Source organism: Felis catus, chromosome X (assembly GCF_018350175.1).
Source record: "Felis catus isolate Fca126 chromosome X, F.catus_Fca126_mat1.0, whole genome shotgun sequence".
NCBI classification, from domain to species: domain Eukaryota; kingdom Metazoa; phylum Chordata; class Mammalia; order Carnivora; family Felidae; genus Felis; species Felis catus.
This window is the reverse complement of record NC_058386.1, coordinates 65,503,723-65,530,149: the sequence shown is the minus strand read 5'-3', so window position 1 is coordinate 65,530,149 and position 26,427 is coordinate 65,503,723. Positions and strand designations below refer to the sequence as shown.

Genomic DNA, 26,427 nt, shown 5'->3' with positions numbered 1-26,427 from the left:
TTGCTGTCCAGTTTTCCCAGCACCATTTGTTAAAGAGACTGTCTTTTTTCCATTGGATGTTCTTTCCTGCTTTGTCAAAGAAGAGTTGGCCATACGTTTGTGGGTCTAGTTCTGGGGTTTCTATTCTATTCCACTGGTCTATGTGTCTGTTTTTGTGCCAATACCATGCTGTCTTGATGATTACAGCTTTGTAGTAGAGGCTAAAGTCTGGGATTGTGATGTCTCCAGCTTTGGCATTCTTGAAAATTACTTTGGCTATTCGGGGCCTTTTGTGGTTCCATATAAATTTTAGGATTGCTTGTTCTAGTTTCGAGAAGCATGCTGGTGCAATTTTGATTGGGATTGCATTGAATGTGTAGATAGCTTTGGGTATTGTTGACATTTTAACAATATTTATTCTTCCAATCCATGAGCACGGAATGTTTTTCCATTTCTTTATATCTTCTTCAATTTCCTTCATAAGCTTTCTATAGTTTTCAGCATACAGATCTTTTACATCTTTGGTTAGATTCATTCCTAGGTATTTTATGCTTCTTGGTGCCATTGTGAATGGGATCAGTTTCTTTATTTGTCTTTCTGTTGCTTCATTGTTAGTGTATAAGAATGCAACTGATTTCTGTACATTGATTTTGTATCCTGCAACTTTGCTAAATTCATCTATCAGTTCTAGCAGACTTCTGGTGGAGTCTATCGGATTTTACATGTATATTATCATGTCATCTTCAAAAAGTGAAAGCTTAACTTAGCCAATTTGGATGCCTTTGATTTCCTTTTGTTGTCTGATTGCTGATGCTAGAACTTCCAACACTATGTGAAACAACAGTGGTGAGAGTGGACATCCCTGTCGTGTTCCTGATCTCAGGGAAAAAGCTCTCAGTTTTTCCCCATTGAGGATGATGTTAGCTGTGGGCTTTACATAAATGGCTTTTATGATCTTTAAGTATGTTCCTTCTATCCCAACTTTCTCGAGGGTTTTTATTAAGAAAGGTTGCTGAATTTTGTCAAAGGCCTTTTCTGCATTGATTGACAGGATCATATGGTTCTTCTCTTTTCTTTTATTAATGTGATGTATCACGTTGATTGATTTGCGAATGTTGAACCAGCCCTGCATCTCAGGAATGAATCCCACTTGATCATGGTGAATAATTCTTTTTATATGCCGTTGAATTCCATTTGCTAGTATCTTATTGAGAATTTTTGCATCCATATTCATCAGGAATATTGGCCTGTAGTTCTCTTTTTCTACTGGGTCTCTGTCTGGTTTAGGAATCAAAGTCATACTGGCTTCATAGAATGAGTCTGGAAGTTTTCCTTCCCTTTCTATTTTTTGGTATAGCTTGAGAAGGGTAGGTATTATCTCTGCTTTAAACGTCTGGTAGAACTCCCCTGGGAAGCCATCTGGTCCTGGACTCTTATTTGTTGGGAGTTTTTTGATGACTGATTGAATTTCTTTGCTGGTTATGGGTCTTTTCAAGCTTTCTATTTCCTCCTGATTGAGTTTTGGAAGTGTGTGGGTGTTTAGGAATTTGTCCATTTCTTCCAGGTTGTCCAGTTAATTGGCATATAATTTTGCCTATTATCCCCTGATAATTGCTTATATTTTTGAGGGATTGGTTGTCATAATTCAATTTCCATTCATGATTTTATCTATTTGGGTCATCTCCCTTTTCTTTTTGAGAAGTCTGGCTAGAGGTTTATCAATTTTGTTTATTTTTTCAAAAAACAACTCTTGGTTTCGTTGATTTGCTCTACAGATTTTTTAGATTCTATATTGTTTATTTCTGCTCTGATCTTTATTATTTCTCTTCTTCTGCTGGATTTAGGCTGTCTTTGCTGTTCTGTTTCTATTTCCTTTAGGTGTGCTGTTAGATTTTGTATTTGGGATTTTTCTTGTTTCTTGAGATAGGCCTGGATTGCAATGTATTTTCCTCTCAGGACTGTCTTCGCTGCATCCCAATGTGTTTGGATTGTTGTATTTTCATTTTCATTTCTTTCCATATATTTTTTAATTTCTTCTCTAATTGCCTAGTTGACCCACTCATTCGTTAGTAGGGTGTTCTTTAACCTCCATGCTTTTGGAGGTTTTCCAAACTTTTTCCTGTGGTTGATTTCAAGCTTCATAGCATCCTGGTCTCAAAGTATGCATGGTATAATTTCAATTCTTGTATACTTATGAAGGGCTGTTTTGTGACCCAGTATGTGATCCATCTTGGAGAATGTTTCATGTGCACTCGAGAAAAAATATATTCTGTTGCTTTGGGATGCAGAGTTCTAAATATATTTGTCAAGTCCATCGGATCCAGTGTATCATTCAGGGTCCTTGTTTCTTTATTGACCATGTGTCTAGATGATCTATCCATTTCTGTAAGTGGGGTGTTAAAGTCCCCTGCAATTACCACATTCTTATCAGTAAGGTTTCTTATGTTTTTGAGTAATTGTTTTATATATTTGGGGGCTCTGGTATTTGGCGCATAGACATTTATAATTGTTAGCTCTTCGTGATGGATAGACCTTGTGATTATTATATAATGCCCTTCTTCATCTCTTGTTACCGACTTTAATTTAAAGTCTAGTTTGTCTGATATAAGTATGGCTACTCCAGCTTTCTTTTGGCTTCCAGTATCATGATCAATATTTCTCCATCCCCTCACTCTCAATCTGAAGGTGTCCTCAGGTCTAAAATGAGTCTCTTGTAGACAGCAAATAGATGGGTCTTGTTTTTTTATCCATTCTGATACCCTATGTCTTTTGGTTGGCACATTTACTCCATTTACATTCAGTGTTATTATAGAAAGATATGGGTTTAGAGTCATTGTGATCTGTGTAGGTTTCATGCTTGTAGTGATGTCTCTGGTACTTTGTCTCACAGGATCCCTCTTAGGATCTGTTGTAGGGCTGGTTTAGTGGTGACAAATTCCTTCAATTTTTGTTTGTTTGGGAAGACCTTTATCTCTCCTTCTATTCTAAATGACAGACTTGCTGGATAAAGGATTCTCAGCTGCATATTTTTTTCTGTTGATCATATTGAAGATCTCCTGCCATTCCTTTCTGGCCTGCCAAGTTTCAATAGAGAGATCAGTCACGAGCCTTATAGGTCTCCCTTTATTTGTTAGAGCACGTTTATCTCTACTTGCTTTCAGAATTTTCTCTTTATCCTTGTATTTTGCCAGTTTCACTATGATATGTTGTGCAGAAGATCGATTCAAGTTAAGTCTGAAGGGAGTTCTGTGTGCCTCTTGGATTTCAGTGCCTTTTTCCTTCCCCAGATCAGGGAAGTTCTCAGCTATTGTTTCTTCAAGTACACCTTCAGCACCTTTCCCTCTCTCTTCCTCCTCTGGAATACCAATTATGCATAGATTAATTCTCGTTAGTGCATCATTTAGTTCTCTAATTTTCCCCTCATACTCCTGGATTTTCTTATCTCCCTTTTTCTCAGCTTCCTCTTTTCCATAATTTTATCTTCTAGTTCACCTATTTCCTCCTCTGCCTCTTCAGTCCGAGCTGTAGTTGTCTCCATTTTACTTTGCAGCTCATTGATAGCATTTTTTAGCTCCTCCTGGCTGTTCCTTAGTCCCTTGATCTCTGTAGCAAGAGATTCTCTGCTGTCCTTTATACTGTCTTCAAGCCCAGTGATTAATTTTATGACTAGTATTCTAAATTCACTTTCTGTTATATTGTTTAAATCATTTTTGATCAGTTTGTTAGCTCTTGTTATTTCCTGGAGATTCTTCTGAGGGGAATTCTTCAGTTTTGTCATTTTGGAGAGTCCCTTGAGTGGTGTGGAACTGCACTTCCCCTGTACTGTCTCGAATAACTTGCATTGGTGGGCAGGGCCGCAGTCAGGCCCGATGTCTGCCCCCAGCCCACCGCTGGGGCCACAGTCAGACTGGTGTGTGTGCCTTCTCTTCCCCTCTCCTAGGGGCGGGATTCACTGTGGGCTGGCATGGCCCGTCTGGGCTACTTGCACACTGCCAGGCTTGTGGTGCTGGGGATCTGGCGTATTAGCTGGGGTGGTTCTGCAAGGTGCACAGGGGCGGGAGGGGCAGGCTCAGCTCACTTTTCCTTCGGAGATCCACTTCGGGAGGGGCCTGCGGCACCAGGAGGGAGTCAGAGCCGCCGGAGGGATGGATCCACAGTAGCACAGCGTTGGGTGTTTGCTCGGTGCAAGCAAGTTCCCTGGCGGGAACTGGTTCCCTTTGGGATTATGGCTGGGGGATGAGCGAGCGAGATGGCGCTGGCAAGCGCCTTTGTTCTCCGCCAAGCTGAGCTCTGTGGTCCAGGGCTCAACAACTCTCCCTCCCGTTGTCCTCCAGCCCTCTCTTTCTCCGAGCAGAGCTCTTAGCTTATAACCTTCCAGATGTCAAGTCCCACTTGCTGTCAGAACACACTCCATCTGGCTCCTCCACTTTTGCAAGCCAAACTCGGGGGCTCTGCTTGGCCAGCGGGCCGCCCCTCCGCCCTGGTCCCTCCTGCCAGTCCGTGGAGCACGCACTGCCTCGCCGCCCTTCCCACCCTCTTCCGTGGACTTCTCATCTGTGCTTAGCTCCAGAGACTCTGTTCTGCTAATTCTCTGGCGGTTTTCTGGGTTATTTAGGCAGGTGTAGGTGGAATCTAAGTGATCAGCAGGACGCGCGGTGAACCCAGCGTCCTATGCCACCATCTTCCCAGGATCCACAGTCTTTGTTTTAAAGTCTTCTTTCTGATATAAGTATTGGCAATCTGGCTTTCTTTTGACATTCATTCGTGTGATACATCATTCTCCCATCCCCTCACTTTCAGTCTGCAGGTGTCTTTAGGTCTAAAATGGGTCTCTTCTAGGTAGCATGTAGGTGAGTCTTGATTTTTTATCTGCTCTGACACCCTATGTCTTTGGAATGCTTAGTCTGTTTACATTCCATGTAATTACTGATAGAGATATATTTAGTGCCATTTTATTGTTTTGTTGTTCTTTCTGGAGGTTTCTCTGTTTTTTTTTTTCCTGGTCTTTTTAATTTTTGCTCTCTCATTTGCACTCATAAAGTCTCCTTTAATATTTCCTCCAAGAATTGATTCATGGCCACAATATCCTTTAGTTTTTGTTTGGGTAGGTCTTTATATCTCTTTCTATTTTTACTTTATATCTCTTTCCATTCTGTTCTAGCCTTGCTAAATAGAAGATTCTTGCCTCCATATTTTTTCCATTCAACATTTTGCCTATTTGACACAAGCCCTTCTGGCTTGCTAAGTTTCTGTTGAGAAGTCTCCATCTAGCCTTACGAGATTTTCCTCATAAGTTAAGGACTTCTTTTGTCTTGATGCTTTTAAGATTTTTTTCTTTATAACTCTGTGTTGCCAATTTAATTATAATATGTCTTGATATTGGCCTGCTTTTATTGATTTTGGTCAGACTTCTCTGTGCCACCTGGTTCTGGATGTCTGTTTCCTTCCCCAAACTGGGGAAGGTTTCAGCTGTTATTTCTTCAAATAAATTTTCTACCCCTTTTTTACTCTCTCCTTCTTCTAGAATTCCTATAATACATACGTATTGTTTGATGGAGTCATTTAGTTGCCTTAGTCTATTTTTGATTTTCATAATTCTTCTTTCTCTCTTTTGTTCAGCCTCATCATTTTCCATTTTTTCTGCTGGGTCACCAATTTGTTCCTCTGCTTCTTATAGCCTGGTGTTCATTGCATCAGGCCTATTTCCGATCTCATTTTTTTCATTCCTTATCTCTGGTTTATTCTTTTTAACTCTTATATTTCTGTGGTAAGGGTCTCATTCATGTCATCTATTCTTTTCTTAAGCCCAGTGAGCATCCTTATGATTGTTGCTTTAAATTCTCCATCAGGCATGTTGCTTTAAATTCTCCATCAGGCATGTTATTTATATATTTTTTTGCTTAGATCTCTAGATGTGGACTTATCTTGTTCTTTCATTTGAGATAAATTTTTCTGTCGTGGCATTTTGTCTAACTCTCTGCCTTTCTCTCTGTGTTATAAAAGCCACTTATGTTTCCTGCACCTGAAAGGAATGGCCTTGTGAAAAAGAGGTCATATAATGCCCATGGCCTGGCACCTCAGGGTGTGTCTCTGGTGTCCTGTGTATGCTCTGATACTGTGCTGATCTACTCTTCAGGCCAGTCATCTGCAGAAGCTCTCCTTGACTGCTATGGGCAGTATTTGTTCCCTGGGCTGAATGTGGTGAGTTTTAACTAGGTGTGCTCTAGTCTGATTATGAAATGAGACCTGACACCTCTCCCACCAGAACTGAGGCCCTGTAGCACTCTGTGGTCAGGAACATGGTGTGGGCAGGGGTTTGTGTTGGTCTTCTAGGGGAGGGGCCCTCCACACTGGGATTGAGGTAAGCTTCACTGAGAAGGGAAATCCCACCAGGGTACAGTAGAGTGGATCTTGGTGTAAACTAGTCAACCATTGTTGGTGCTGTGCTGCTGCCTGCAGGTGGCTCTGTGCTTATGCTGAGGGGCGAGGAAGGCAAACGGTGCTAGCCAGCTCCTATTTTCCCAGAGATGAGTCTTCATGAATGCTGCCTTTTATGGTTTGCTCCAAGAAGAAAAAAAATAATCTACCTTCTGTGTGGCCCAGGAATTCTTCAGATTGCTGTTTCCACACTATATGACTGGGGTTTTTTGCCTGCCTTCTCTTTAGGAGCAGCACAATGTCTACCGGGCTCTGTCCACACCAAGCCTGCTGACCTTTAAAACTATACACTTTAAGCCCCAGTGGTTGCAAGAAATGACAAAATTCAGCCCCTCTCATTTTCCATTCAAATGGTTTGGGGGAAATGTTCTCCTTGTATGTTCTCCTGTGTGCTCCCCTCTCTCTCTCTCCCTTCTCCGTGACCATGGCTCCCTCCCCTCCACATCATCCATGATCTGTTTCTCCCCTAAACCATGTCTCCATACTTCCTTCCTCCTTCAGTGTGGCCTTTTCTCTCCCTTTAATTGTGGAGTTTGTTCTCTCAGTCTTCAGGTTGATTTCTGGGGTATTTAGAATGATTCAATAGTTAACTAGTTGTATTCATGGGTTGAAACAAGCCCAGCGTCCTCATATTCCAACACCATCTTCCTTTCCTACCCTTCCTCCTGATTTAGATGTGGTTTCCTCTCTAGGATTAACTATGAAAGCCAGTCCTGTTTTCTGGGTTAGTTTCACTGATTGAGCTCTTATCTAGGTATATCCTTGGGAGAAGGTGAGCATAAGATCCTTCTACTACACCATCTTCCCAGTATCCCTTTCCAGTGTGAATTTTTAAGTCTAGAAAATTCCTTCTGATCATGATTTATTACTTGATCATGGTGAATAATTCTTTTAATATACTGTGGAATTTGATTTGCTAGTATCTTTTTGAGAATTTTTACATCCATATTCATTAGGGATATTGGCCTTTGATTCTCCTTTTTAGTGGGGTTTTTGTCTGATTTTGGAATCAAGGTAATACTGGCTTCATAGAATGAGTTTGGAAGCTTCCCTTCTGTTTCTATTTTTGGGAACATTTTGAGAAGAATAAGTATTAACTCTGTTTTATATGTCTGGTAGAATTCCCTGGGAAGCCATCTGGCATAGGATTCTTATTTTTTGGGAGATTTTTGATAACTGATATAATTTGTTTGCTGGTTATGGTTCCACTGAAATTTTCTATTTTTTAATAAAGATTTTTTTAAATATATTTGAGTGAGGGAGACAGAGTGTGAGCAGGGAAGGGGCAGAGAGAGAGAGTGAGACACAGAATCCGAAACAGGCTCCAGGCTCTGAGCAGTTAGCAGGGTTCGAACACATGAACTACAAAATAATGATCTGAGCCCAAGTCAGATGCTTAACTGACTGAGCCACCCAGACACTTTGCAAATTTTCTGTTTCTTCCTGTTTGAGTCTTGGAGTGTGTGTCTAGGAATTTATGCATTTCTTCCAGTTTTTCCGGTTTGTGGGCATATAATTTTTCATAAGTATTCTCTTATAATTGTTTGTATTTCTGTGGTGTTGGTTGTGATCTCTCCTCTTTGATTCATGATTTTATTTGGTTCCTCTCTCTTTTTGAGAAGTCTGGCTAGGGATTTATTAATTTTGTTTATCCATTAAAAAAAAGCAAGCTCTTAGTTTTATTGATTGTTCTACTGTGTTTTTGGATTCTATATCATTTAATTCTTCTCTAATATTTTTTATTTCCCTTATTCTGCTGGCATTGTGCTTCATTTGCTTCTGATTTTCTGGCTCCTTCAGGTATAAGGTTAGGTTGCGTATTTGGGACCTTTCTTGCTTCTTGAGATAGGCCTGAATTGCAAAGTACTTTCCTCTTAGGACTGCCTTTGCTGCGTCCCAAAGGGTTAGGACTGTCATGGTTTTTTAATTTCATTTGCTTCTATATATGTTTTTTATTTCTTCTTTAATTTCTTTATTAACCCAGTCATTCTCTAGTAGGATGTACTTTAACTTCCATGTATTTGAGGGCTTTCTAAATATTTTCTTGTGGTTGATTTCATGTTTCATAACATTGTGATCTGAAATATGCATGGTATGATCTCAGTCATTCTGTATCTCTTGAGGGATGATTTGTGACCAAGTATGTGATCTTCTCTAGAAAACGTTCCATGTGCACTTGAGAAGAATGTGTATTTTGCTGCTTTAGGAAGAAAAGTTCTGAATATATCTGTTAATTTCACCTAGTCCATTGTGTCATTCACAGCCAATGTTTCCTTATTGATTTTCTGCCTAGATGATCTGTCCATTGTTATAGGTGGAATAATAGTCTCCTACAATATGGTATTATTATCGAAACATTTCCTTATGTTTGTGGTTAAATTTTTTATATATTTGGGTTCTTCCACTTTGGGAGCACATATTTACAATTCTTAGCTCTTCTTGATGGATATACTCCTTAATTATGATATACTGCCAGTCTTCATCTCTTTTTGTAGTATTTGTTTTAAAATCCAGTTTTTCTAATATAAGTATGGCAACTTCAGATTTCTTTTGTTTTCCATTGGCATGATGCATGGTTCTCCATCCCCTCACTTTATATTTCCAGGTGTCTTCTGCTCTAAAATGAGTCTTTGGTAGGCAGTATATGGATGGATCTTGTTTTTGTTTTTTATCTATTCTGATACCTATGTATTTTTTTTAATTTAATGTTCATTTTTTATTTTATTTATCTATTTTTTAATGAAATTTATTGTCAAATGGTTTCCATACAACACCCAGTGCTCATCCCATCAGGTACCCTCCTCAATGCCCATCACCCACTTTCCCCTCCCCCTCAATGCCCATCACCCACTTTCCCCTCCCCCTCCATGCCACATCAACCCTCAGTTTGTTTTCAGTTTTTAAGAGTCTCTCAGGGTTTGCCTCCTTCCCTCTCTGTAACTTTTTCCCCCCTTCTCCTCCCCCCTTGTCTTCTGTTGAGTTTCTCAGAATCCACATATGAGTGAAAACATATGGTATCTGTCTTTCTCTGCCTGACTTATTTCAATTAGCATAACACTCTCTAGTTCTATCTACGTTGCTACAAATGGCCGGATTTCATTCTTTCTCATTGCCAAGTAGTATTCCGTTGTGTATATAAACCACAGATTTTTTATCCATTCATCAGTTGATGGACATTTAGGCTCTTTCCATAATTTGGCTATTGTTGAGAGTGCTGCTATAAACATTGGGGTACAAGTGCCCCTGTGCATCAGCACTCCTGTATCCCTTGGGTAAATTCCTAGCAGTGCTATTGCTGGGTCATAGGGTAGATCTATTTTTAATTTTTTGAGGAATCTCCACACTGTTTTCCAGATACCCTATGTATTTTGATTGGGGCATGTAGTCCATTTATATTTAGTCATTATTGAAAGATATGAACTTAGTGCCACTGTGTTATTTATAAATTTCATGTTTGTTGTGATACCTCTGGTCCTTTGTAGTCTTTGCTGCTTTGCACTTAACAAGAGTCCCCCTTAGGATCTCTTGCAGGGCTTGTTTAGGGGTCATGAACTCCTTTAGTTATTGTTTGTCTGGGAAAGTCTTCATCTCTCCTTCTGTTCTGAATGACAGCCTTGCTGGATAAAGGATTCTTGGCTGAATATTTTTCCTTTTCAGCACATTGAAGATTTCCTGCCACTCCCTTCTGGCCTGCCAAGTTTCAGTGGACAAGTCTGCTAATACCCTTATGTCTCTACCCTTGTAAGGTTAAGACCTGTTTGTCCCTAGCTGCTTTCAGAATTCTCTCTTTATCTTTGTATTTTGCCAGTTTCACTATGATATGTTGTGGTATAGACCTGTTTTTGTTGATTTTTTTAATGTTTATTATTTTTGAAAGAGAGAGAGTGCAAGTGGGGGCAGAGAAAAGAGGGAGACACAGAATCCAAAACAGGCTCCAGGCTTTGAGCTTTCAGCACAGAGCCCAATAATGGGCTTGAACCCACAAACCATGAGATCATGACCTGAGCTGAAGTCGGACCCTTAACCAACTAGTCACTTAGGTGCTCCTGTTTTTGTTGATTGTCAAGGGAGTTCTCTGTGCATTTTGGACTTGAATGCCTGTTTCCTTCCCAAATTAGGGAAGTTCTTAGTCATAATTTGTTCAAATAAACCGTCTGCCCCTTTCTCTCTACTTTCTTCTTCTGGGACTTCTACAATACGTATATTATTTCATTTCATTGAATCACTTAGCTCTCTAATTCTCCCTTTGTGATCTAGTAATTTCCTTTCCCTCTTTTTTTCAGCTTCATTATTTTCCATAAGTTTATCTTCCACCTGTTCTCACCTCTGCTTCTTCCATCCTCTCTATCACTGTATATATCTTATTTTGCATCTTAATTATGGCATTTTTTATTCATTGTGATTAGTTCTTAGGTATTTGATCTCTGCAGCAATAGATTCTCTGTTGTGTCTATGCTTTTTTCAAACCCAGCTATTAGTCTTATGATTTTTATTCTAAATTCTTATTCAGATATATTGTTTATATCTGTTTTGAGCAATACTCTGTGATTTCTTCTTGAGCTCTCTTTTGGAGAGAATTACTCTGTCTTGTGATTTTGGCTAAGTTTCTGTCTTTCACATATTTTAAAAGCTAGTTATGTGTCCTGCACCTGAGAGTACTATTATATTAAAAAGAGGTCATACAGTGTCCAGAGTCTGGCACTTCAGGAAGTGTTCTTGGTGTATGTTGTGTGCACCCTGTTGTTGCATTTTGGCTGCTCCATGCCACTGGTCAGTCCTATGCAGAGCTCCTCCTTGCTTGTGGTGGTGGAGTGTTTGGACCTTCAACCACCTGTGCTTTGATTTGTTTTTTGAAGTAACTCTGGAAAAAAAAAAAAGGAAAAGGGTGGAGAACCTTGATCCCATAAAAAGAGAAAAATGAAAAGGGAGAAAAGAAGACTAAACAGAGAATCAAAAAACTATGAGGCTGGAATGCCTAGGTGTCTCAGTCAGTGAAGCATCTGACTTCGGGTCAGGTCATGATCTAATGGTTCATGAGTTCAAGCCTCGCATCGGGCTCTGTGCTGATGGCTGGGAGCCTGGAGCCTGCTAGGGATTCTGTGTCTCCCTCTCTGCCCCTTCCCTGCTCATGCTCTGCTGTCTCTCTCTCTCTCAAAAATAAATAATAAAAGCATTTAAAAAACTGAGGCTAAATGCAGAGAAAGAAAGGAAAATGAAGAAGGAAAAAGAGAAAAGGTGGAAAAAGAATAGAATAAAAATGCCTGATCAAACAACATATATGTTTTTGTTTATATGTTTCATATATATATATATATAAATATATATATAAATATATATATAAATATATATATATATAAATATATATATATATAAGAATTGACCAAAAACAAATCAGAAACTATGACCCTGATTGCAAAAGAGAAAAAGAACAACAAAGAATGAAAAACAAAGCAAAACGTTGTCTTTTGGTGCCTGCGACTGGTGCTGTGCTGGTCTGGAGGAGAGGATGCCTGCATTGGGCCAGTCTTCCTCCTGTAGATAAGCAGTTGCGAGGCTGGGAGTGGCAGCATTTGGTGTCCTGCTTCCACTGGGATCGCTGAGCTGCTGTGTGAAATCCCACTGTGTTTGTGGAGGTAGGAAAATGGCGATACCCCAATCTCTTCTTTTCCAACTGGGTATATCAACCCACACTGTTTAGGCAGCCCTCACAGAATAGTGAGGGTGGTCAATTTGCCCTTCTCCACAGTTCTGCCTTGCCTTCTAGGCACTCAGCTGGGATTCAAAACCCAAAGTCCTTTTGTTTTTAAACATTTATTCATTTCTGAGAGAGAGAGAGAGAGAGAGAGAGAGATCAAAAGTGTGAGTGGGGGAGGGGCAGAGAGAGGGAGACACAGAATCCCAAAGAGGCTCCAGGCTCAGCTGGCAGTACAGAGTCTGATGCAGAGCTGGAACTCATGAATTCTGAGATCATGACCTGAGCCGAAGTCAGACACTTAAACTGACTGAGCCCTCCAAGTGCCCCAAAACCCTAAGTCTTAAAGGACCCAGATCAGTGTGGCTCCTCTCTCCTGTTCTAAAGTAGAGTCACTCAGCCCTGCTGATAAAAGGCCATTGGCTCGCACCTGCAAGGTTTTGTTTTGTTTTGTTCTTGAAAGGCAATAAACCCTCTTCCCATATTATTCCTGGAAGGAGACTGTCTCTCCTAGTGTGCCCCTGAGTTCGCTACACTGTGGTATGCACTCCAGGGCAGGATCTCTCCTCCCCAGGAGGGTGCCCCAAGGCTCTTGGCTTTGCGCAAGAGAAAGTTGGGCACTTTCAGAACTTCAGAGTTACAGCTCCTAAGGCTGTTTTCAAAAAAAGAAATATACTTTCCATATTTTTTGTTCCCTTTTCATGGTTCAGAGAGGTTTTCCTCTTGTGCTAACTTGATGGTGCCCTTTCACAGCCCCTCTCTCTCTCCCTTGTGTCTTTCCACAGAAAGGGTTCCCTCCCCTCCATGCCTATGCTGTTTTATCTCCCCCAGTTCACATACATGCACCTCAATCCTGCCAAGCTGTCTCCCTCCAGCTGTGGAGATCTTTCTGTCACTCCACAGATTGATTTCCTGTAATCTGTAATCCAAGTAATCTGACCTCAATACAGCTGTGTTTGAGGGAGGAGGAAAATCCTGGTCCCCCTACTTCTCCACCATCTTAACTCCCTCTCCATAAGAGACTCCTAAAGATAGAGAACAAAATGAGGATTGATGGAGGGAAGTGGGTGGGGGATGGGCTAAATGAGTGGTGGGTATTAAGGAGGCACGTGTTTTGAGGATCACTGGGTCTTATATATAACTGATGAATCAGTAAACTCTACTCCTGAAAAATGTATTATACTGTAAGTTAACTAGAATTTAAATAAAAATTCAGAAAAAATGATTCATTCATATGTGCAATTTAAGAAGCAAAACAAACTAGCAAAGGCATGAGAAAAAAGAGAGAAACAAGGCAAATGAAGAAACAGACTCTTAATTATAGATTAAACTATACTGATTAAACTAAACTATAGATTAAACAAACTGATGGTTACCAGAAGGGAGGTGGGTGGGGGTATGGGTTAAATAGATGATGGGGATTAACTCATGCACTTATGATGAGCACTGGGTGTTGTATGGAAGTTTTGAATCACTATGTTGTACACCTGAAACTAATATTACACTGGTATATTACCTGGAATTTAAATAAAGACTTAAAAATGGAAACACATAAAACAAGGTTATATATTAATAGGTTGATGAAAATGATATGACTAGAGCCTTGCAGAAACCCAATCCTGTATTTTCCCTTAGAGCAGTGGTTCTGTACTTGCTAAATCAGTGTTTGAAGTCATTTCATGATACATACATAATGATTGTGAATAATGTGAATCCATTGTGTATCCTTTGGAAGTTAATGTTCTTTTTGAAAATTCTCAGTCTGATTTTAGGGCTTTTGTAAGTAATCTGAATTTTCACACTATCTCTTTTAAGGTTATTTTAGTCTTTGATACTCTGAAGTTTACTAAATTGTATCTAAGTGTGGATTACTTTGTATGCATCTGTTTTGGGACTCCGCTTTGTCCTTTCTGAATCTAAAAAAAAAAATTATTCCTCTCATGAGTTATGGGAGACTCTCAGGCATTATTTCTTTGAATATAACCTTTCCCACATTACCTTTATTGTATGGAAACTTCGTGAGATTTCAGATATTAGAACTTTTTATTCTGTTTTCTTCATTTCTAAGCCTCTCTTCCATATTACCATTACTTTTCACTCTACATTCAGATCTGTATTTAGTTTGCTAATTCTCTCAGCTCTATCTAATTTTCTTTATCTAGTTTGCTTTATCCCCAGCTGTGAACAAGGCCATTACTTTGTCAATTCCTCTTCTTTTAGCTGGCTGATAAGACTTTTCTTTCCCACACTTATGCTAATATTGTAGCCTTCAGGTGTTCTAGCTTTATTCAGAAAGTTCAGTTTAAGCACCTCATCTTGTGTGGGCCCAATGGGGGCTTTGCTTAGGTGCTTACCTACTATTGATAGTTTCTTCTTTCACTTTGGTTCTTTCCCCTGATGATTTTACTTTTTTTTTCTTTTTTTGCCAGCTAAACTCTGTATTTAAAAAGACATTTGCAGTTCTTCTAGTATTTCAAGGTGTTTTCCTAAATCTATGGGCTTCCATGTATAGGAAGGGGTTCATGTCTTTTTAGGATGAAGGGGAAAAACGCTTTGTTGCATTAAATTTTCTTTTGTGATGGATCCTCTATATTTTTGGCCAATATTTTATACCATGATCAGTTTTAACTATTGATATTAAATAAAGGTTGGCTATTATAGGCATAGTCTATCTTCAGTTTTTGCAGTTTATAATAAATTTCACGTTTAAGGGAAGCTGAAATCATTCTCTAAAAGCAACAAAGAATATATTAATGAAATGAAATCATCTAAAATAATTGGCTTCTTAATTTAGTTTTAGCTATAGTGATTTTTTTTGCAGAGATGATTCTATATGGAAGATGATTTGGTGAATGAAAAATTCATTCTTTTTTTTCTTTATTTCCATCTATATCAGTGATTCAGATTCTCAGCAGGGTTTGGTTTTTTTCCCCTCCCAGGTGACACTTGACAATGGCTGGAGACATTTTTGGTTGTTGCATTTGGGTGTTAGTGTCATATAGTGGCACAGCCCAGGGATGCTGATAAACTTCCTAGAATTCACAGGATGGCCACCACAACAAAATATCAGTCTGATATTATCTGACCTAAAATATCAATTGTGCTTAGGTTAAGAAACCCTATTTATAAAAGGAACTATAACTTTCTCAGCTAGCTGAAATTAATCTTACTTATAAATGTGAAGTATATTTTACATTAAAATTACCCACAAATTCATACACATGTATGTACTTTCTTAATTCCAGGATTATCTGCTAATGAAAAATACTCAGGGTAGCCACTTCATCCCTATCATTATCCATAAAGGAGGTGTTAAATTAGAACCATAAAAACATTGAGAGATGAATAAGGTTGCTTACTTGATGTTTTAGCTTTGGTAAATAAAACAATCAAATAATTCCTATTTACTGATAGTGATATAATCAATCAAAAAATAATTCCTTTAAACTATATGGTGTATGTGTACCTTTAAAAAAATTCTACATCTTTTTTGTAGATGTCCTGAAGAAATACAGAATCAAGATTAAAAAAATGTATTTTACCTTTTTCTAAAGAACAGGGTCACCTGGGTGGCTCAGTCGGTTGGGCATCTGACTTCGGCTCAGGTCATGATCTCATGATTTGTGAGTTTGAGCCCCGCCTTTGGCTCTGTACTGACAGCTCAGAGCCTGGAGCCTGCTTGGGGTTCTGTGTCTCATTCTCTTTCTGCCCCTCCCCCACTTGTGCTCTGTCTCTCTCTCTGTCTCTCAAAAATAAATAAATGTAAAAAAAGAAATTAAAGAGCAGAAAACACATAGAATCTTTCTAAGTAGGAATTTAATCTACACAAACCAGTTGTTTTGAAATAATCCACATTGATTTGTCATATTAATGTGCATATACTTCATATTTGGTTTTTTTTGGGTGTGTCATGAAAATAAAAGATTTATAGTATTGCTTATTGGGATCTTGTTGAACAGAGTACTTTTCTTTCCATCGTATTTTTTTCTTTTTTAATTTAGAATTTTTAATCTTAAAATAGTTTTAGGCTATTTTTCAAAAGAAATTGCAAAAATAACAAAGTTCCTATATACCAGTTACCAAGCTTCTCCTAATGTTAACATCTTATATAACCATAGTATAAACAAGAGGAAAAAATCACGACAATATTATTAACTAAACTATAGATCTTACTTGGATTTCACCAATTTTTCCACTAATGTTCTTTTTTCTGTTTTAGGATCCAATCCAGGATTCCATATTATATTTAGTCAGTATGTCTCCTTAGTCTTCTCTACTCTATGACATTTCTTCAGCATTTTATGAATGTGACATTTGAAGAGTACACTGGTCACTTACATCATGGAATATTTCTCAGTTCAGAATTACCTGATGTTTCCTCTTGAGTACATTGAGAGTATGTTTCGGCAACAACATAATAATGCCACCATAGAGGTGATGGTGTACCTTCTCAATTTATCATTTCAGAAGATAAATAATGTTGAAATATCTTATTACTGGTGATGTTATCCTTGGAAAGGTGGTGTCTGACACGTTTCTCTACCATAAAGTTGCTATTATATCTTTCTTGCCATATCATTAAGTTTTTTAATAGAAAACAAATGTGAAAGACATAAAAAATACTCAGTTTCTGCACTTTGTAATTAGTTGGTTTAAATAACATAATTTTATCTGATAGTTTTTATGATTTTAATATCTTGTTTGCAGGTAGTTAGGCTGGGAAATCAACTTTTTTTAATAGCCTTAATATGTATTATCAAAACATCTATTTAACTTGAAGTTTGCTGCAAAAGAACTTAATAGGAATGCCAAGAAATGTGATAAAGAAGGAAAGACTAAAAAGACCAAGATTAAAAAGGCAAGTCATTTTCACATTTTTCCTTTTTTTAAACTCATGAAGTGGTCACAGTCATGTGAGAGTACTTGAATCATTTTATTATATATTGAGGAAAGATTACCAGCCTTAGCATTCTAAACCAAATTCTATTTACGTAATTATTTACTATCCAACAGTAAGAAATAAAAAGTAACCATTATTATTTATATGTGCAAGTATGCCTCACAAGACAGAGTGTAACTGTTCAGTTACCTATAGCTGAAGACTATCCTTTGGTTTGTAGCCAAAACTACTCTTACTGAGAAGTATAAAGCCTATATGCAAGAATAATCTTTATATAGCATTAATGCTAAATAGCTAAAATAGCATTAATTTATATAGAAATAATAATCTTTACATAGCATTAATGTATGTTTTGGTTTATGTATTGTGTATTTGCTAGGAAAATTTATAGGACTCAGCATATAGTTGTGCTCATGGCTGTGATGTATTACCCTAAAAGGATACAACCCAAAATCAATAAAGGGAAAAGGCATATGGGGCAAAGTCTGGAGGAATCTGGGCTCAAGATTTCAAGAATTCTCTCTAGTGGAGTCACACAGGACAAGTTTAATTCTTCTATCAACAAAGTGTGACAACATGTGTGTAATTTTCTCTGCCAGGAAGGAGAGTTTTCCTGTGCTTAGAAGTCTAACACTTTTTTTTTTTAATTTTTAACGTTTATTTATTATTGAGAGACAGAGAATGAGCAGGGGAGGGGAAGAGAGAGAGGGAGACACAGAATCTGAAGCAGGCTCCAGGCTCTGAGCTGCCAGCACAGAGCCCGACATGGGGCCTGAACTCACAAACCGCCGCACAAACCGCGAGATCATGACCTAAGCCAAAGTTGGACGCTTAACCGACTGAGCCACCCAGGTGCCCCTAGAAGTCTAACACTTTTATTAGTAGTCATGGAGGCATTCTCTGCCTAGCACACACCAAAATTTTAGTTTCCCAGAAGGATATCCAGTGTTTGACATAAACCACACTGTATGTACAGTTTAGATAGAGCAAGCCACTCTTAACCGTTCTGGGAATGATGTGAACCCACCTCAAATCCAAGTTCTTAGGTGCCAGCCAAGTGCCAAACTTGCAATTAGACCTGTCCAAGGATAGCATTTTCAGGTTTTCTATGTTAACTCTTTTATGCACATGTGTATTTATATATTTTAAAATATTTAAATGCCTTAGACATTTATTTTTAATTTTTTTAACTTTATTTTTTTTATTTTAAGAGGGAGAGTGAGAGAATATAAGCAGAGGAGGGCAAGAGAGAGAATCCTAAGCAGGCTCTGCTTTGACAGAGTGGATCCCAATGTGGGGCTCGAACTCATGAACCCTGAGATCATGACCTTAGCCAAAGCCAAGAGTGAGACGCTTAACCGACTGAGCCACCCAGGCACCCCATTGTTTTAGATATTTAGATCTTTAGTAATAGCATATATTCAAGCCGTAACTTGAGTCACTTTATGTATTTTTTTATGCTCTTTTTAAAAAATGTTTATTATTTTAGAGAGAGAGAGAGAGAGAGAGAGAGAGAGAGAGAGAGAGGCAGGCAGGAGCAGAGAGAGAGGGAGACACAGAATCTGAAGCAGACTCCAGGCTCCAAAATGTCAGCAGAGAGCCTAATGCAAGGCTTGAACCCACCGAGTGTGAGATCATGACCTGAGCTGAAGTCAGACACTTAACTGACTGAGCTATCCAGGTACCTATTTATACTATTAATAGAGACAACTTTTAAGGGAAGAAAACTTTCAGAAAAGAAGATGGAAGTAATTAAGCTGAGTTAGAAGAAAAAGTAAATTTAAAATTGACATATTAGGATTATCCTTTTCTAAAAACATAAGCCCAACAACTACAGGAAAAAGAAAGCATGTCTCTGGAGGCAAGGGAAATAAAAGCAAAAATGAACTTTTGGGACCTCATTAAGATAAAAAGCTTCTGCACAGCAAAGGAAATAACAAAACTGAAAGGTAACCGACAGAAGGGGAGAAGATATTTGAAAATGACATATCTGATAAAGGGTTAGTATCCAAAATCTATAAAGAACTTATGAAGCTCAATAACCAAAAAAATAAATAATCCAGTGAAGAAATGGGCAGGAGATATGAATAGATGCTTTCCCAAAGAAGACATCCAGATGGCTAACAAACACATGAAAAGATTATCAATATCACTCATCATCAGAGAAATACAAATCAAAATCAGAAGGAGGTACCTCACCTGTCAGAATGGCTAAAATTGACCTCACACCTGTCAGAATGGCTAAAATTAACTCAGGAAACAACATATATTGGTGAGGATGGTGGAGAAAGGGGAACACTTTTACACTGTTGGTGTGAATGTAAACTGGTGCAGCCACCCTGGAAAACAGTATGGAGGTTCCTCAAAAAAATTTAAAAAGCTACCCCATGACCCAGCAATTACACTAGGAATTTATCTAAAGGATACAGGAGTGCTGATTTGAACGGGCACGTGCACCCCAATGTTTATAGCTGCACTATTGACAATAGCCACAGTATGGAAAGAGCCCAAATGTCCATTGACTGATGAACGGATAAAGAAGATGTGGTATGTATATATACAATGGAATATTACTTGGCGATGAAAAAGTATGAAATCTTGCCATTTGCAACAATATGGATGGAACTAAAGGGTATTATGCTAAGTGAAATAAATCAGTCAGAGAAAAATAAATATCCTGTGATTTCACTTGTGTGTGGAATTTAAGAAACAAAACAGATGTATATAGGGTAAGGGAAGAAAAAATAAGATAAACACCGAGGGAGGCAAACCATAAAAGACTATTTGTTTTTAAGTGTTTGTTTATTTTTAGAGAGAGAGCAAGAGAGCACATGTGGGGGAGGGTCAGACAGGGATACAGAAACCAAGCAGGATCTGAGCTTTCAGTTCAGAACCTGACACGGGACTTGAACTCATGAACTGTGAGTTCATGACCTGAGCCGAAATCAAGAGTCAGATGCCTAACTGACTGAGCCACCCAGGTGTCCCAAGAGACTCTTAAGTACAGAGAACAAACTGAGGGTTGCTGGAGGGGAGGTGGTTGGGGTAATGGGCTAAATAGGTGATGGGCATTAAGGAGGCCACTTGTTGGGATAACCACTGGGTGTTATATGTAAGTGATGAATCACTAAATTCTACTCCTGAAACCAATACTATACTGTATGTTAACTAACTTGAACTTAAATGAATAAATAATTAATTTAAGAAATGAAAGCATGAAAAGAAATTTAGTTTGATATTTTTGTATATTGAAAACAAAAATGAGTTTTGAAGTTTCAGATCTCACACAAACACAGCAGTATTAAAATATGCAAATTCACAACAAAGTCCAGAACCAACTGTTTTCACTGCTGAATTATACCAAACATTTAAGAAACAATCCCAATCCGTCTCAAATTCTTCCAAAGAATAGAAGCGGGAACACTTCAGACTCATTTTACAAAGCCAGCATTACCCTGATACCAAAACCAGACAAGGAAACTATAAGAAATAAAATTACAGGCCAATCTCCCTGATGAACATACATGCAAAAATCCTCAACAAAATATTAAAACACCACATTTCATAATACATGAAACATTTTTTTTTAATTTTAGAGAGCATAAACAAGGGAGAGGGTCAGAGGGAGAGTGAGAGAGAACCTTAAGCAGGCTCCACACTCCACGCAGAGCCCAACATGAGGCTCGATCCCACAACCCTTGGATCATGACCTGAGCTGAAATCAAGAGTAAAATGGTCAACTGACTGAGCCACCCAGGTGCCCCAAGGATCCTGTGCCCATTTTTAAATGAGATTTTTTCTGTTTGTTATTCAGTTGCATGAGTTCTTTATATGTTTTGGATATTAAAACCTTACCAGATACACAATTTGCAAATATTTTCTCCCATTCTATAGGTTGCCTTTTCATTTTGTTAATGTTTCCTTTGCTGTGAAAAACTTTTTAGTTTGATGTAGTTACACTCATTTATTTTTGCTTTTCTTGCCTTTGGCTTTAGTGTCAAATCCAAAAAATTAATACCAAGACCAATGTCAAGGAGCATATTGCCTATGCTTTCTTATGTTCAAGTCTTCAATCCGTTTTGACATTTGTTGTGTATGGTGTGACAGCAATCCAATCTCATTCTTTTGCATGTGAATGTCCAGTTTTTCCAGTACTATTTATTAAAGAGACTGTCCTTTCCTCATTGTATATTTTTGGGTCCTTTGTCATAAATTAATTTACTATATGTGCATGGATTTATTTCTGGATCTCCTTATTCTGTTCCATTGATTTATATGTCTGTTTTTATACCAGTACCAAATTTCTGATTACTACAGCTTGGTGATATAGTTTGAAGTCAAGAAGCATGATGTCTCCATCTTAGTTCTTCTTTTTCAAGTTTGCTCTGGCTATTTGGGGTCTTTTGTGTTTTCATATGAATTTCAGGATTGTTTGTTCTGGTTAAAATGCCAATGGAATTATGATAGGGATTGAACCAAATATATAGATTGCTTTGAGTCATATGTACATTTAAAAATATTATTCCAATCCATGAGCATAGAATATCTTTCCCTTAATTTGTGTCTCTTTCAATTTAACAAAGTCTTATAGCTGTCGGTATACAGGTCTTGAACTTCCTTGGTTAAATGTATTCTTAGGTATTTTATTATTTTTGATGCAACTGTAAATGGGAATGTTTTCTTCATTTCTTTTCCTAATAGTTCATTAGAAGTATGTGAAAACACAATTTTTGTATGTTGGTTTTTATCCTGCAAATTTACTGAATTCATTTATTCTAACAGTTTTTTGGTGGCATCTTTAAGGTTTTCTCTATGTAACATCATGCCACCTACAAATAGAGACAGTTTTACTTCTTCCTTTCTGATTTCAATGTCTTTCATTTCTTTGTCTTGCCTCATTGATCTGGGTAGGACTTGCCACAGCATGTTGAATAGAAGTGATGATAGTGGGCATCCTTGTCTTGTTCCTGAACTTAAAGGAAAAGCTTTCAGCTTTTCACCATTGAGGGTGATGTTAGCTGTGGGTTTTTCATATGTGGCATTCATTACATTGAGGTATAGTGTTTCTGTATCTACTTTGTTGAGAATTGTTATAAATGGATGCTGAATTCTGTCAAATTCCAATTTCATGTCTATTGAGATATTATGATTTTTAGACTTCATTTGGTTAATGTGTTGTATCATATTATTTGATTTGTGTGTTGAACCATCGTTGCATCCCTGGACTAAATCCCATTTGATCATAGTGTATTATCCTTGTAATGTATTGTTGATGGGCACCTTTCTTGACTTATTTCACTTGGCATAATGCCCTCAAAGTACACCATGATCCCAGGACTGTGGGATCAAGCCCTGCGTTGGGCTCTGCAAGGAGCATGGTGCCTGCTTGAGATTCTCTCTCTCTCTCTCTCTCTCTCTCTCTCTCTCTCTCTCTCTCCCCCCCTTTGTCCCTCTCCACTGCTTGTACTCTCTGTCTAAAAAAATTTAAAAATTAAAAATTAAAAAAATTAAAAAATGGGCACAGGATCCAAATAGACATTTTTTTTCCCCAAAGAACACATACAGATGTCCAAGAGACACATGAAAAGGTTCTCAGCATCACTCATCATCATGGAAATGCAAATAAAAACCACAGTAAATTATCAAGTCACACCTATTAGAATGACTATTAACAAAAAGACAAGAAGAAAACAGGTGTAGGAAAGGATGTGGAGAAAAGTGAAACCTGTACAATGTTGGTAGAAATGTAAATTGGTGCAGCCACTGTTGAAAACAAAATGGAGTTTCCTCAAGTAATTAAAAAAAAAAAAAACCTGCCATATGACCCAGGAATTCTACTTCTGGGTATTTATCCAAAGGAAATAAAACCACTAAGTCAAAAAGATATCTTTACCCTAATGTTCATTGCAGCATTATTTACAATAGCCAAGACATGAAAACAACCTGTGCCCATTGATGGATGAATGGGAAAAGAAAATGTAGAATGCATGTACAATGAAATCTTATTCAGCCACAAAGAAAGAAGGAAGTCCTGCCATTTTCCACAACATGGATGTACTTTGAGGTCATTAAAACTTAGCAGTTAAATAAGTCAGAGAAAAGCAAATACTATATAATCTCACTTATGTTTATGTGGAATCTTAAAAAAAATGCTCATATATACAGAGAACAGATTGGTGATTGCCAGAGGTGGGATGTTGGGAGGGGGGTAGGCAAAATGGGGAAGGTGGTGAAAAGGTACAAAATATTGGTTATAAAATAAGTCCTAGAGATGTAATGCACACCATGGTGCCTATAGTTAATAATACTGTATTGTATATTTGAAAGTTCTTAAGAGAGTAGATCTTACATGTTCTCATTGCAAGAAAAAAATGTGTAGCTGTGTGGTTATGGATGTTAACTAGTAAAAAAAAAACTTGGAAAGTGTGTGAGATTGCATATACTAGTATATCACATTGGTGTTTATATTATTGAAGAATTAGAAACAAACTAAATACCCAGCAAGCATGGATATTAACTGATCTGTGTTCTCAAACTTCAGTCACTTCTGTATCTTCTCTGTTTTGCTCTATTGGAAGACCACGTGAACTATTTCATATTTTTCTATAAATTTACATTTAACTTTAGCCCTGGCCAAAGCTATTATAGCAAGAAAAGTGTGAATACATAATTAAAATGAAGATACTTATGTGTGTGTTACATCTAAAATCATTTTATGTATTATGAGGAGCATAGGAAAGCCCTGTTTAATGGTACATACAACACAGCATTCAGAAATGATGATGCAGTTATGTATTTAATGAATTAAGCTGTTTTTATTTTTCAAAATACTGGGTAAAAACACAGTATACACATGTACTTTTGTAGTAAAGTTATATTGTAATATATTATTTACTTGGAATACTATACGCTATAATAATGGTGGCTCAATGATGTAATTATGGGCAAATTTTTAAACTTCATTCTAATTTCCTAACCTATTAATCATGTTTTCTAATTATAATTTAAAAAGTAAAGTATAAATTATTTTATTTCTTAAAAAATAATTATAAAAGCTCTTAAATAATGTTAAAATAGGTTAATTGGGGAAACTTTTTAAAATGGCTGTACTTTTGCTCCCTTTCTTTGCCAATATTTACTCTTGCTCTTTGTCTTTGCCATTATTTAATTTTGCTCTGTTTAAAACAGGCCATTCAGAGAGGCAATATAGAAGTTGCAAGAATACATGCTGAAGATGCAATCCTCCAGAGGAACCAAGCAATTAATTTTTTGAGAATGAGTGCTAGAGTTGATGCTGTGGCAGCCAGAGTTCAAATTGCAGTAACAATGGGCAAGGTAAGGCTTAATATTTGTAAATAATAGGAACTATTGATTTACGTTCAATGTGTATTTTGAGTTGTCAGATAGCTACATCTATTAGAGCGTGCTGATAAAGGCCTTCATGGTCAGGAGAGACATAGTCAAAGCGGTTAGTGAGGAAAATGATTTTGAAAGTGGCTTTTAAAAACTAAGGTCTAATTAATTGTCTTCCAATGAAGAGTCAATAAAAGATGGTCAGTGCCAGACAAGAAATACATATTGTATTTTTACTGTTAAGGAAAGGGTAGACAAATTTCATAAGTTGATCTGTAAGTAATATATTTAAAAGACTGAATAAATTTTGAGACCACTTATAGGATGCTCAATCTTTTTTTACACTCCCAATAGGTAACTAAGTCTATGGCAGGTGTAGTCAAGTCTATTGATGGTACATTGAGGAGTATGAATCTTGAAAAGGTAAAAAAAAAAAACATTTGATGTTAAGATAGCATCTTTTCAGTGTAAGTTTTTCTTATGACCATATTTCTATTTACAGATTTCTGCCCTGATGGACAAATTTGAACACCAGTTTGAAACACTTTATGTTCAAACACAACAAATGGAAGACACAATGAGTAGCACCAGGTAAGAAGACTTTCTCTACTTCGGATAACTTTTTAAAATAACCCAACATAAAAATATAAAGGCTTTTGAGCCTAAATCATCTCCAGAATGTGCTCTAAACATAGTGTCTCCCCAAAATGTAAGTAAGAAAAGTACGCTCTGCTCCAGATTCCTGAGGACATGTTGGAAGATGACATCCCTTATCCTGTTTTGAAATTTTAAGAATTATATTAGATCAGCTGTCTCAAAAGTATAGGACTTGGTTCTACCTTGCTTCCAGTGGTATTTTTTGGTGAAGGCATTGCATTAGAGGCTCATTGAGGCTAGTGGGTATTAGGTATTATCCTAATCCTCAGCTAATTAATCTCATTGCAAATACTCGTCTGCTTCCTTATGTACTTTTTTGGAGTGTTATTTATGCACAAGTCACAGGTGACCAAATAATAAATTGCAAGATCAATTATTTGTCATAAAGCCAGGATATTTTCAAAACCTGCAACTTAGAGATGTGCTACAAAAAAATTAAAATTTGAAACTAGTTTCCATGTAACACGAGCAAGCAACAAAGTTTTGTGAAATTTAAATATCCATATAGAAAATTTATTTCATTATCCCTTTTTTTTTTTTTTTGAACCCAGCACCTATCACATAGTCAATCAAACGAACAAAGAACTTGTTACCATTACTTCGTTTGCTAACATGGAAACAATATTAAAAATCTAGTAAATTTAGGGGCACCTGGGTGGCTCAGTCAGTTAAGCATTCGACTTCGGCTCAGGTCATGATCTCGAGGTCCATGAGTTCAAGTCCCGCATCGGGCTCTGTGCATACAGCTCGGAGCCTGGAGCCTGCTTCAGATTTGTATCTCCCTCTCTCTCTGCCCCTCCCGTGCTCATGCTCTGTCTGTCAAAAATAAGTAAACATAAAAAAAAAAAATTAAATCTTGTAAATTTACAAGACATATTAGGAAGAAATCAACAACCATCAAAATTTTATTCTATGTAACTCTTTTCACAGAGGTAAATAATAAGAGAACATGCCTATATTTAGGTTTTAGAGTTAAGAAAAAGAAAGAATTTGTGTGTATATGTTATAGTGAGTATATATTTAGACATTTTATATGTCTAAAGCCTTGTTCCCCCAAGTGTGGTTCAAGAATTAGGAACATCTGTATCATCTGGGACCTCTTTAGGAATGTAGAAATTCAGACCCTATCCACAGATGTATTGAATCAGAATTAGTTTAACAAGATTCTCAGTGATTTTTATGCACCAAGTTTTGGAAGCACTGTCCTAGAGTTTCTGATTCTTATTCAAGTTCCTTGAGTTGATCTGCAGATGAGTTTATGATCAGTCAAGTTTAGGAAACACAAGTGAATTGGAAAAATGACTTGGAAGTCAGGACACTTGGATTTCTGATTCCTATTCTACCACTAATTAACTTTGGGACCTTAAGAAAGATACTCAGTACCTTGGGCTTCAGTTTCCTTAGCTAT

The 26,427-nt window shown here is 37.4% G+C and overlaps 1 protein-coding gene across 1 annotated transcript in view; it reads left to right on the top strand.

Moving 5' to 3' along the window:
- Positions 1-26,427, top strand: part of LOC101091427 (charged multivesicular body protein 1a-like) — a 158,148-nt gene that overhangs the window by 29,058 nt on the left and 102,663 nt on the right. The window contains exons 3-5 of the mRNA XM_045050380.1: positions 24,198-24,344; positions 24,717-24,785; positions 24,865-24,953. Coding sequence (XP_044906315.1) covers positions 24,198-24,344; positions 24,717-24,785; positions 24,865-24,953 — 305 coding nt within the window. The remainder of the gene's footprint in view (positions 1-24,197; positions 24,345-24,716; positions 24,786-24,864; positions 24,954-26,427) is intronic.